A 13,502-nucleotide genomic window follows, 5' to 3' on the forward strand; every position below is an offset into this window, starting at 1 on the left:
GTGTGTGTGTTGGTGTGAATGTGTGTGTGTGTGAGTGTGTGTGTTGGTGTGTGTGCGTGTTGGTGTGTGTTGGAGTCTTAATGAAGACAACACCAACCTGAAGGTTTAGGGTCTACATTTTAGACCCACACTTTTTTTTTACACTCTAAAAAGTGTCAAATTAAAACGCTTAGATTTGGGAACTGCGGGCCTGGCTTGTGTTGTGGACTTGCGGACCACCTGGCTGTGCAGGGCCTGCGGACCACCCGGCCGCGGTGGTGGGCCTGCTAACGGACCGTTTGGACCGGACTGGGATCATCAGGTTCAACACACGACCGGAGGATTATATATAAAAAAAGAAGACTTCTGAAGGTCAGACACAAGTTGAAGAAGAAACGGGCTGATGTGTAAGTTATCATTCATAAATATGTGAGTAATGACACCTGTAGATATAAAACCATGCGTCTTCATGTAGGATGTTATAGTTCACTGTTGCTGTATTGACAGTTTAGAACGTTTATAGTGTAGCCCAGATGACAGTGAAGTTTGATTGATTGAGTATTTTATTAGGCAAAAATGTGAAACAGCACATGCAGTTATATGTATAATACTAATACTTTGTCTAAAAGGTCCGTTCAAAAAAGTCCTTGCGGTCTTGTTTCCATTGAGGTCCTTGGTATTCAATTCATGGTCTATGTAAAGTGGCACCACCAGTTCAAATATCAACCCAAAAATACAAAAACATAAAAATAACTATGTGTACAAACAAAAACAAAAAAGTGACAATTCAAGGACTGACCTCAAAAAGAAGAGAAAAAAAAGACTATTACTGCATCAAAAGCAATCATCAAACTGTACTATTAAAAACTGGTCAAACATTAGCCAATTTGTTAAATATTATAAGAAAGAGGCAAAAATTGTGGAAATAGCAGATCTGCTATTTTCACAATATTTATCTGTGGAACCGAGTCAACTAAATGTAACGCCTCAACTTCCAAGTGCTTGTCAGGGTGGGCCGGTGGGGGGTCCCCAGTTCAAATATGATTATTTTGGGGTCTCCCCATGCAGTTAAATATGATTTTGGGGGGTCGCGGCCTGAAAAGGTTGAGAACCATTGCTGTAGCCTAATGATCCATCATCAAGCATGCATTTCTTAAATGTTGCTCTTTTTTATATTAACCCGAAAAGAAGAGATATAGATATCTAAACATTTTTTGGATTTGGGGCTTTCCATGTTTTTTTTTTTTTTTTTGCATCACAAAACGTGTTAATAATGTGTCAGTATGTGAGCATCATCATCATCGGGTTATGTAGTATAAACGTCACATAGTGAGAAGAATGTCACGTTTTGTTTGAAACAGAGCCAGATGCAGCATGATAAATATAGTTATAATATTCATTGTGTGGTTTTGCGCTGCAGTTCATCGATAACGAATATTGAATATTAACGTTATTATAAATTCAACAGCTTTTGTTTGATGGCGATATAGGCTGTGTGTGTGTGTGTGTGTGTGTGTGTGTGTGTGTGTGTGTGTGTGTGTGTGTGTGTGTGTGTGTGTGTGTGTGTGTGTGTGTGTGTGTGTGTGTGTTAAAGAGCTGGAGACTCTTAAGTGTGGAGACACACACACACACACACACACACACACACACACACACACACACACACACACACACACACACACACACACACACACACACACACACACACACACACACACACACACACACACACACACACACACACACACACACACACACATTAGGCTGGGCGTGTGTGTTCTCACAGTCTCCCATTACCTCTCTATTATCTCGTATTCATAGCTAGGTGTGCAATAAGGTCGTTATTATTACAACTTCTCGCGTGGTTTCACACTCACAGTGGCGGACGGCAGAGAGGCGCCTGTCGCGACCACCGTGCACGCGCACGGCGGGCACGGGGGTGAGGACCATGGGGAGGCGTGCTCGCGCAGCGCGCTCCTGGACCACAGCAGGCGGCACCGGACCGCGTTCACGCGCGAGCAGCTCACGCGCCTGGAGCAGGAGTACTGCAAGGAGAGCTACGTGTCCAGACCGCGCAGGTGCGAACTGGCCACCGCCCTCAGCCTACCAGAGACCACCATCAAGGTATGACGTCATGTGTCTGTCTGTCTGTCGGTCGGTCGGTCGGTCGGTCGGTCTGTCTGTCTGTCTGTCTGTCTGTCTGTCTGTCTGTCTGTCTGTCTGTCTGTCTGTCTGTCTGTCTGTCTGTCTGTCTGTCTGTCTGTCTGTCTGTCTGTCTGTCTGTCTGTCTGTCTGTCTGTCTGTCTGTCTGTCTGTCTGTCTGTCTGTCTGTCTGTCTGTCTGTCTGTCTGTCTCTCCAGCTCTCCAGCTCTCCAGCTCTTTAACAAACAACATGCATTTTCAGGTCGGGATACCAATTTTATCCAATCAGGAGAGAGAACTCACACATGCTATGCTATACGGGATAAACAAGTGAAATTGGAAGAAACGACACAAAGAAATTAGCAAAATAAATGTGGAATTGGAGACACTATAAAATGTAAGCTGATAAATATATACTTTCTCCTGATTGGATGAAATTGGAAACCCACCTGAAAATGAATGTTCTGTTTATTAAAGAGAGATGGGAGACCCCTGTTACCGAACCATTGCTGCAGAGGGTTTTATACAATATAGAGTAGGGGGTCCCTGCTTCATCTCTCTCTCAGCTAGGGTCCTTGGCCTGAAAACGTTTAAGACCCCTGCTGCAGAATATACAAAACCTTTTATGTATTTATTATTCACAGCACCTTTAGATTATTACATAAGATTTTGAAACAAATCCTTATAATTTCAAGTGAAATCAAACTACTCTTCATTTACATTAAAGACCATTTGAAACCTCTTAGGAACCCATGAGGGTCCCTGGACCACACTTTGAAAACCACTGGTCTAATCAACACTGTAGTGAAATCCTCAGTGTTAAAGGAGAATTTTGCCTGATGCTTTTATTACCTTTCTTATGATGTAATATAGGATCCTTCATATACGATCTTCATATAATTGGTCCTCACTAATACTCATGATAAAATGGTGCCATTTTTTCCTAAATGGTATGTGTCTCATAGGAGGGCTGTCGACAGTCCAGAAACCCGTCTACCAGTGACATCATCGTTAGGCATGATATTTTTTCCCAACAAGATTTCACATTTCTTATTAACGCGAGAACAATGGCTTCTTTTATTGCATCGCAACTTTCCAGGAATAGAAAGCCTGCAGTTTCTATTAGCTTGGATTCCCCATCGATGATGTCACTGGTAGACGGGACTCTGAACTGTCCACAGCCAACCTCTGAGACACAGACCGAGTAGAAAAAAATGGTACCATTTTATCATGAGTATTAGTGAGGACCAATTATATGAAGATAGGTTGAAAATCGGTGAAGTCGTCCTTTAATAGTGTTGTATGTAACAGTATGTAACATGTCTGTGAAGTCGTGCTTTTGTGACACTTCCGGCGCCCAACCGGAAGTGTCACAAAAGCCAGTGGCGTGCACAGACATTTTGAGGGGCAGGTGCTCAAGTAAATTCTACTTTTTTTTGTTTACTTGGTCTGCTCTTTTTCCCCTCTACACCTATACCTCTTTGCCAAAAATAGCTCCTCAGAAAAGGGATGCTAGGTTTCGAGTGGTTATGGTAAAAAGAAAAATCATATCACATAAAGATTTGGCGGACCCCCTGTAGTAACTCTGAGGACCCCCTAGGGGTCCCGGACCCCCTGTTGAAGACCCCTGCTGTAAACTGAAAAAAAAACAAAACTTTTTTTTATTTTTTTCAAAAGGGCACTTCTGGTCAAGAGGGCAAAGGGCATATGCTCTAGCACCACCTAGAGTATATCTGTGCACGTCCCTGACAAAAGCACGACTTACGGTGGAGCGCATTCAAGACAGTGTTCTGACACAGTGGTTTTCAACCAGTGGTCCTTGGAGGTGGTGCCAGGGGGTCCCCAGCGAATAACATATAGCGTCACAATCATTTTAACCACTTAGCATTGGCTATTCAAAAATAGCAGATATACAATTAAGCTCATAGCTGCTATTTTTTGAAAAATCTTCAAAATGTGTGCAAATCTTTGAATATATGTAATTTTTCAAAGCGAACATTTTAACTCAAATCTTTGCTTCTGGGGGTCCCTGGCACAAAACATTTTCAGATGGGGGTCCGCGGGCAAATGTATATCAATTTAGGGGTCCTTGGCATGAGAAAACCACTGTTCTAACACTATTAACATCTGTTCTCTCCCGAAAAACGATTAAAACACGCGTTAAAAAAAGTTATCCATTTGTTATTCCTAGGGTGTGCACATATAACCAAATGGACCCCTATAGCCTATACGGGTCCATTGGATTTGACCGTGCGCGCAAATGTCAGACAATGGAGGCTTCTTGCACTGTTGGTTAAATTCTACAACTTACTTTAACTTTCCTCTTTGGATTTGAACCCGGTTTCCTGCGCATGTCCAGCATTTGTTTTTACCATTGAGCTAATAGAGCCTGCCTGCTTGCTCAGGGGAGAAATTGAATCTTGACCATCAGGTTAAAGTTCGGGTCAGATCCTGTGTCTAGGTGAGACATGACCTTTGACACCATCTAAATGTCTCAATTGTACTTTTACTCCACTACAATTATTTGAAAACTTTAGTTACTTTTCAGATATTCATGAAAATATCATAAAACATACATTAAACACTTTAGCCCTATTTTAAACCTATAGGCTATTTGAAAATAGACGATCTACAAGCTTGTGGATCTGCTATTTTCAAACTTTTTAGTACTTTTACTTTTGGTACTTTAAGTATATTTTGATGGCAATACTTTTGTACTTTTATTTACTCAAGTAACATTTTGAACACGGGTGTTGTGCTTGTAACAGAGTATTTTTATATTGCGGTATTGCTACTTTTACTTAAGTAAAATATCTGAGTACTTCTTCCATCTCAGTTGTGAGCTTGTAGATCGGCTATTTTGGTCAAATGGTACCTACCCCCAGAATAGGGATGCTAGGGTTCAAGTGGTTCATTTTATTCTAATGTTTGTTTTTAAGACCCACGGTGTAGGATATTTATATTGTTTGTTTATTTTATAGATACAAAGTTACAAAAAACAACATTTTGTTACATTTTATGACCTTGTTTTAGCCTGCAATGTATCCTCTCAACAACTTTACCAAAGTAACATTTTAAACTGCTTTGCAGACAAACTATAAATAAAAACAATAGGTGTGTGTTTTTATAGCACACTGTTCAGATGCACACACACACACACACACACACACACACACACACACACACACACACACACACACACACACACACACACACACACACACACACACACACACACACACACACACACACACACACACACACACACACACACACACTCATTTCAAAAGGACTTCCTCTGAGTGTCTGTTGTCGTGACTACACAACCAATAAAGGTTATTTTGAATTAGGAGGTCATTGTGGGTGGAGCCTAGGAAGTCTTATTGTTTGTTTACGTTCACAGACCCGGACGCACGCACGCACGCACGCACGCACGCACGCACGCACGCACGCACGCACGCACGCACGCACGCACGCACGCACGCACGCACACACACACACACACACACACACACACACACACACACACACACACACACACACTGTTGTTTATTCGTACAAACACTTCATTGAGCTTAACAAGTTGAACAATCTTCAGTTGTTTTAGTGGTGGAATAAATACTCAGATATTGTAAAAGTGGAAATCCCAAAATATAGACAATTATGTGTACAAGTAAAAGCCCTGTATTAAAAATTCTATACATGGGTTATTTTGCGAATAGCTGAAGTATAAAATCGGGCCTTTAGTGGTCGTGTCAATAATCTAAATCTGCAACGTAACTAAAGCTGTCATCTACTACTTGTAGTGGACAGAGTTGCCAGATTCTGTGAGAGAAACAAGCAACCAGGTCTAGGAAAACCAGCCCAAAAGAAGCGACTATATGGGCCACGTGAGCACTTTAACATATATACATCAGCTATTTGAAAATAGCAGATCTACAAGCTCGCAACGCGTCGCGATGCGACGTTGCGAGCTTGTAGATCGGCTGTTTTCAAATAAAATCTTGCGGGGAAATTATAATAAGCAGATCTGGCAACGCCGGTAGTGGAGTAAAAGTTTGCCTTTGAGACGTAGGGGCTCTAAACGTGGACATGGCCATAAAACTAAACAGGAAAACATTGTCTCAATAAGTGTCAGTTAGACAGTTAGTCTCTACATGCCTGATCACATGTTCTTTGTTTGAGAAATACTTCTCATGCTTTGTATGTGTAGAACTATATGTATATGTATAGAACTATATGTATATATATAGAACTCTGCTGTCGCCGGGCAGAACCCAGCTATGTCCAAAATATAAACCTTTAAGGAAGAAAAAACAGCGTGTTTTTAAAGCAACACAACACTGTCTCATCAAAGTGGGTGTGGTGACTTGTCAGACTGATTGTCATACAAACAGAGCCGGTCCACCCTATATGCACACTACGCAGGTTGGGTAGGGCTCCGCCTACCCGCGTCTTTCTTATTTTTTTTTCTTTCGTCTTTTTTTACCCGCGTCTTTCTTTTTTTCTTTCGTCTTTTTTTACCCGCGTCTTTCTTTTTTTCTTTCTTTCGTCTTTTTTTACCCGCGTCTTTTTTCGCGGGCGGCGGCAGGGCCCCCGTTTCCTGTATCCTGCTTAGGGCCCCTGTGGAGTCTAAACCGGCACTGCATACAAACACACATACATGGTCAGATACTTGAATGTGTCATTATATTATTATCACTTTACCCAAATACATTATATTATCATCACTTTACCCAAATACATTATATTATATTATCATCACTTTACCCAAATACATTATATTATATTATCATCACTTTACCCTCATACAGCTCAAGTGGAGTTAGGAACAGTGTTGATTTTGACAACACATTTTGATGTAGTTTTATAGTCATAGTCTTTTGAATAAAATTCCATTTAGTTTAAGTCATATTTTAGTCACCTGAAATGTTTTGTCTAGTTTTAGTCGACTAAATATCATCAGATTTCAGTCGACTAAATCTACAGTTGATTTAGTCGAATAAAATGTATGTTGGCGGTGCCTTGATGGCGTCGTAATGGCTGATTTTACACTTGGTTGCATGTTGGAAAATAGCCGATCTACAAGCTCACAACGCGTCGCAGCGTGACGCGTTGTGAGCTTGTAGATCTGCTATTTTCATAGCGCAACACCCAAGCGCAACCAAACATAAAATGTCTTAGTTCTACTGGATCTCTAGTCCCTCACTAACATCTTAGTCTAATTTTTATTTGTTGACGAAATTGTCAATATATTTAGTCTTAGTTCTAGTCATCGTAGCTTAGTTTTCACTTAGGTTTCGTCAGCGAAAAAAGGTAGTCGACAAACATTTTTCGTCATAGTTTTAGTCAACGAAACACTGGTTAGGACGTTTGAGGATCCAATGGAGTTAGTAGGTTTAGTCAGAAGTGCTTTTTTAATACTTTTCGTTGGTTAAATGTTTGTAAAAACCCACACACAGATGTAAAGGGTGTTCAGTAGCACTGAACATTACTGTTATGCATCAGAAATAAGGAAACACTGCCAGCTATGATCACTAAGTAATAGGGTATAGACCTATAACTGTATATATGGATATACAGTTATAGGTCACTACCCTTCCTCTTTGCCTTGCCTACTTGTTGTCAATTAGTTGTACCCGCTCTTGTCTTATTGGATCTTGTTTATTCGATACTTATTTGTTTTAGCTCTTGCTCATTTGATTCTCCTATTTTGTCTCATCTGTTTAAGACAGTAGATATCTGATATATGTCACTTTTACCTTAGCACTAGGTATACTCTTAGTTGCTTGTTTTAGAAGAGAATGCACTTAATGCTTCTGGTGATTAGTAGTTTTCGTTCCCTACCTATGTTGAATGCACTTATTGTAAGTGGCTTTGGATAAAAGCGTCTGCTAAATGACTGTAATGTAATGTAATGTATTTTATCTTTTTATGGTTGTCATTCTATTTGATTTTATCCTTCGTTATATGTATCATGTAGCACAATCTGCGGGACACGTCCCGACTCCCACAACATGTTTGCTGCTTGTAAACCTGAATAAGTCGCTGACAAATACAACTTCTTGAATCTTGGAAATTATGAAATATCAAAAAGCGTTCATACTCAAGTAAAATAAATGCACCTCAAAATTGTGTGTGCTCAAGTACATATAGCCTAAATACAGCTGTGGAAAGTAACTCGGTACATTTACTCAAGTACTGTACTTAAGTACAATTTTGAGGTATTATTTTTTACGTATTTCCAATTTTCAGTACTTTTACTTCTACTCCACTACATCTCAGAGGCAAATATTGTACCTTTACTTTACTAGTTGTATATTTTGATTATTATTAGAAAACCACTTCAGCCTTATATACATTTTGGCCATTTGAAAATAGCAGATCTACAAGCTCATTGTGAGCTTGCAGATCTGCTATTATCAAAATATTCTTTATGCATTTTATACATTAGAATTGTTTTGAATTGGGACATTCTGCATAATTAGTACTTTCTACTCTTGGTACTTTAAGTACGTTTTGATACCAATACTTTTGTACTTTTTGACTCAATTACATTTTTGAATTCTGGACTTTTACTTGTAACAGAATATTTCTACATTGCAGTATTGATACTTTTACTTAACCCATTAAGACCTGGAACGCATCTGTGTCACTTTAGATTTCTTTGGCTGTTCAAAAATCTTGAAACATTTTTTTTTGTTGATTTTTTTCAAAAAACTGTTAGGATTTAGAAAACATTTCTAAGAATGGCCTCAGGTCTTAATACATCTGAGTACTTTTTCCACCACTGCCTACGTATACTTAGTGACTTTACAGCCCCTAGAAAACAAGTCCTCAGAGTGTTCGTTGTGCAACAGGAGTCGTTCGGCTGTTCGTTCCCATCCGTGTGTTTTTCATGGTTTGTTTCCGTGGCGTTTCCATCAACACGGACAGATTGAGTGCTGACAGCTTTAGCGGGGGTCTTAATGCTTTGACAGCGAAGCCCCCCGTGACCAATGCGGCCGCTTTAATACGCACGTTAAACGCAGCCCACCTTTATGTCCACTATTTGAGGGTCTTTTTTTTATGAAAGAGGCTGGAATGTCCAGGGCCAGGAGCCAGGAGGAGGCGGGGGGGGGGTGGAGGAGGGGGGCCAGGAGCTCGTAAAAAGACCAACGCGCCGCTTGACGTTTTAGAAGCGAAACCCTTTCCGGGATTTTCTTTGGGGGCCGTAAAAAGAAAAAGTGTAGGGGGGGCGGACAGAGAGACAGACAGGCAGGCAGGCAGGCAGGCAGGCAGGCAGGCAGGCAGGCAGGCAGGCAGGCAGGCAGGCAGGCAGGCAGGCAGGCAGACAGACAGACAGACAGACAGACAGACAGACAGACAGACAGACAGACAGACAGTTTTTTAGGAACAACCAAACCAGCAGGAGAAAAAAACAATAGAGCTTCAGAACAGATTTTGTTCTCAAATTGTCAAAGATCTCAGGCCTGGGGCGTAGCGTGGTGGTCCAGGCACCCTGGGCTGTAATACCAGCCTGACAGCGTGTCGTGGGTTCGACTCCCGATCCCGACGATAATGTCCTATGAATGATAATTTAATTTAATTTCCTACTTTCCCTATCCCTCTATCCCTCTATCCCTCTATCCCTCTATCTCTCTATCTCTCTATCCCTCTATCCCTCTATCTCTCTATCCCTCTATCCCTCTATCCCTCTATCCCTCTATCCCTCTATCCCTCTATCCCTCTATCTCTCTATCCCTCTATCCCTCTATCCCTCTATCCCTCTATCTCTCTATCCCTCTATCCCCCCCTTTCCCTCTCTAAACTAAGGCATAGAAAGCCACAAAAAAATCTTAAAAAAGAAACATTGTCAAAGATCTGAAGAAAGATGAGCAGAACATAATCATAGGTTATTGTGTTTATGTGCTTAATGCCTCAGCGTCACTAAAGCTGTCTTTCTCAAGCTTTCTAATGTCTAAGGACCCCCCCAGTCTGATATGCATCAGGACCCCCAGTCTGATATGCATCAGGGACCCCCACGGACCCCCAACTCAGACCATGTTTATCCCTGTTACCCTGATCTGCTGTAAAATCCTCTTTGAACTCTGAGGGATTTTTAACTCTCAAGAGTTACAGACCCGTAAAGGTCCATTTGGTTCCTAACTATCAGTCACTTAGCTGGGGACCCCCCTGGAGCACCCCCGAGGACCCGGGGGTGCTATTATACTTTTACTCCATTACAATTATTTGAAAACTTTAGCTACTAGTGACTTTATAGATTTAGATTATTACAAAACATACATTAACCACTTCAGCCCTATATACATTTCAGCCATTTGAAAATAGCAGATCTACAAGCTCACAATGCGTCGCATCTGCTATTTTCAAAGGATTTGTATACATATATCTATCTATCTATCTATCTATCTATCTATCTATCTATCTATCTATCTATCTATCTATCTATCTATCTATCTATCTATCTATCTATCTATCTATCTATCTATCTATCTATATATACATTGGCAAACTGGATGTGTGCGTGTTTGCGTGTTTGTCTGTTTGTCTGTTAGGTTTTGTGTGTGTTTCGTGTTTGTCACTTGCATGTTAGGTTTCGCTTTTGGTTTGCGCGTTGCCAAATCATGTGCGAGAAACAAGCACCGGTGTTGCAAGGAACGTCTATACGCTCTTCTGTCTCTGTCTCCGATGTGCGGGCCAGGCTACTAGACGAGAGGGCCGCGTAGCGGCCCGACCCTCTAGTTTTATACATGTTTGAAAACTTGTGAAACGGGACATTCTGCATAATCAGTACTTTCTACTTTTGGTACTTTAAGTACTGTTGATACCAATACTTTTATTTAAGTAAAAAAATGTGAGTACTTTTTCCATCGACATATAAAGGACGCCTCCGGCTATGAGGCGTCTGTATCCTCCTGTAGGCCGCCTGTAGGCCGCCATTTTGGAGAAGGCAAGCTTCCTGACTACTGGCCAATCACAGCGCGTCTTTTTCCAGGACATGTAAGAATCTAGTTGTAGTTTTATACAACTAGATTCTGTCCCGGAAAAGACACACTGTGATTGGCCAGTAGTCAGGAAGCTTGCCTTCTCCAAAATGGCAGCTGCCATACAGATGAACTACATGCAGCCAATGAGGTGTCCAGGTTTCTATATCTATGACTAAACCCTCCTCCTCTTCCTCATGTAGGTGTGGTTCCAGAACAGGAGGATGAAGGACAAACGCCAGAGACACTCCTTCTCGTGGCCACACCCCCTGGTGGACCCTCTGGGGGCGCTGCTCATGAGCCGCGCCTCCTCTGGCTCCTCCCACTCCTCCCCGCTGCCCTACCCCTTCCTCTCCCCTCACCACCTCCCCCACCTCCCCTTCCACCTCTACTCCCCCCTGTCCGGCTCCTACGGCGCCCCCCTGAGGCCGCTGGAGGCCGCCGCGCTGCGTCTCTCGCAGTACCACCACGGTACCAGCGGGGGCGGTAGAGGGGGGGCACTGGGGGGTCTGTACCCCCTGCCGCCCCCCTCCCACCACCACCACCACCACCCACCGTCCTGCCCCTGCCCGCTCTGCCTGCACTGGGGGGGGGCCCCCCCCGGCCCCGCCGCGGCCGCGCCGGACCACCTGCTCAAAGCCAGAGGGGGCGACGGGGGGGACGTGGCGTTGGCGGGGGGCGTCGGCGGCGGTGGGGGGCGGAGCCTGACGCCGCGCCACCACCACAGCCCCAAAGCGCCCGCCGGGCCCCTCCTCCTCCTCCAACCCCCCGCTGGGATGGAGCGCAGGGAGGAGGTGGTGTGAAGCCTCCTCCTCAGGGAGGAGGTGGTGTGAAGCCTCCTCCTCAGGGAGGAGGTGATGTGAAGCCTCCTCCTCTGTGGACTTTAACATGGTTACCATGGAAACATGAACACACACTCGCTAACAACTAACACATCGTTAAGGTCTTTAAACACCAGGGACGTGCCAGTGATTCACCCCAAAAATATATATTTTTCATTTTGTGAATAAAAACACCAGAACGCTGTCTTCTCTAGCGCTTTTGCACGATGAAGAACAATGTTTAATCGCTCGCAACGTTTCGGTCAAGGAACCTATTGTTGCCTGAAGCAGGTCCTTGATTGATTGATCGATGTTTTATTGATACATAAACAGTCGTATACATATGTAAATATCAGTCAAAAGGACAACATGGGTTTTACCGAAACGCCGCCAAGCGATGAAATGATTTTCTTTATTCAGCTTAGTGCAGAGAGTGTGCGTTAAGTGCAGAGAGTGTGCGTTAAGTGCAGAGAGTATCCTCACAGAACGCACATTTTACGTTACGCAACAGAGCGACACAATTCTTATTCAGAATAAGTTTAATATCTCACCACCAATACAAGGATCAACCTGTATGAACGAGGCATCAGTTATATGAATGTTTTTGGTGTGAAATACTTGCTGGCTCATGGTTTTTATCATCACACTCCCGCTGTATAAAGACCTTTATGCTTATGATGTTTACTTGGTTATAAATCAGACTTCAGACTATCACACGTATATTATTATGGAATTACATTTTAGAGGAAAAGTAGGAATTACTTTATGGTGGAATAGAGATTAAAATGTGTACAGGTGATTCTTAGAGTCACTTTTGCTCAAATGTGTCTCGTCGGGGCTATAAGAGAGAAACTATTTTATTTAGAATAAAACATATTTACTGATAGATGTTGATAATATTGACGGTTTGCGACGGAACAATCACACTGACCATGATGTACATATTTCACTGTTTATGTAGCTGCTGTCTTTATTTATTTGTGCAATAGATAGGGTTTAGTTTTTATCAGGTTGGGTATAGAGGTCACATGACATGTACATGTGATCCTGATGGGTATAGAGGTCACATGATGTTCACATGTGATCCTGATGGGTATAGAGGTCACATGACGTTTACATGTGATCCTGATTGGGTATAGAGGTCACATGACGTGTAGTTTGGTGGTGAAGGAGAAACAGGGTTTGTAACTCAGCACCATGAGGTGTGAGGTTACACATTAGATCTTTATTAAAGGTGCTGTAAGTTAAAGACAACATGTTTATTGTTGAAGTTAAAGCTCTATATTTAGACAGTAATCATTGAGTGTTTGTTCAGTAACAGGGGTCTTCCTGTCTCTCCAGCTCCTTAATAAACAGAAAATAAATTTTCAGGTGGATCACAAATTCCATCCAATCAGGAGAGAGAACCAGACAACGATAATCTATATCAGCTTGTGTTCCCGTTCCAGTTTGGTATAACGACCTCAGAATCAGAATCAGGTTTATTGTCATTGGTCACAGATACAAATACATACAGGTTACAATGAAATATCACGGGCGCAGCAACTTAGTCGCGCAGCCACTAGCTTCCCTT

At 42.4% G+C, this 13,502-nt stretch overlaps 1 protein-coding gene across 1 annotated transcript; it reads left to right on the forward strand.

Moving 5' to 3' along the window:
• Nucleotides 1-339: 339 nt before the first annotated feature.
• eve1 (even-skipped-like1) lies at nucleotides 340-11,911 on the forward strand (the record flags this gene model as incomplete). The annotated part of the gene is made up of 3 exons (XM_084070864.1): nucleotides 340-386; nucleotides 1,859-2,103; nucleotides 11,312-11,911. The coding sequence occupies exons 1-3, from the start codon at nucleotides 383-385 to the stop codon at nucleotides 11,909-11,911; spliced, it is 849 nt and encodes a 282-aa protein (XP_083926990.1). The 5' UTR covers nucleotides 340-382.
• Nucleotides 11,912-13,502: the final 1,591 nt, after the last annotated feature.

This window comes from Gymnoscopelus microlampas (assembly GCF_963454915.1).
Source record: "Gymnoscopelus microlampas genome assembly, chromosome: 11".
NCBI classification, from domain to species: Eukaryota; Metazoa; Chordata; class Actinopteri; order Myctophiformes; family Myctophidae; genus Gymnoscopelus; species Gymnoscopelus microlampas.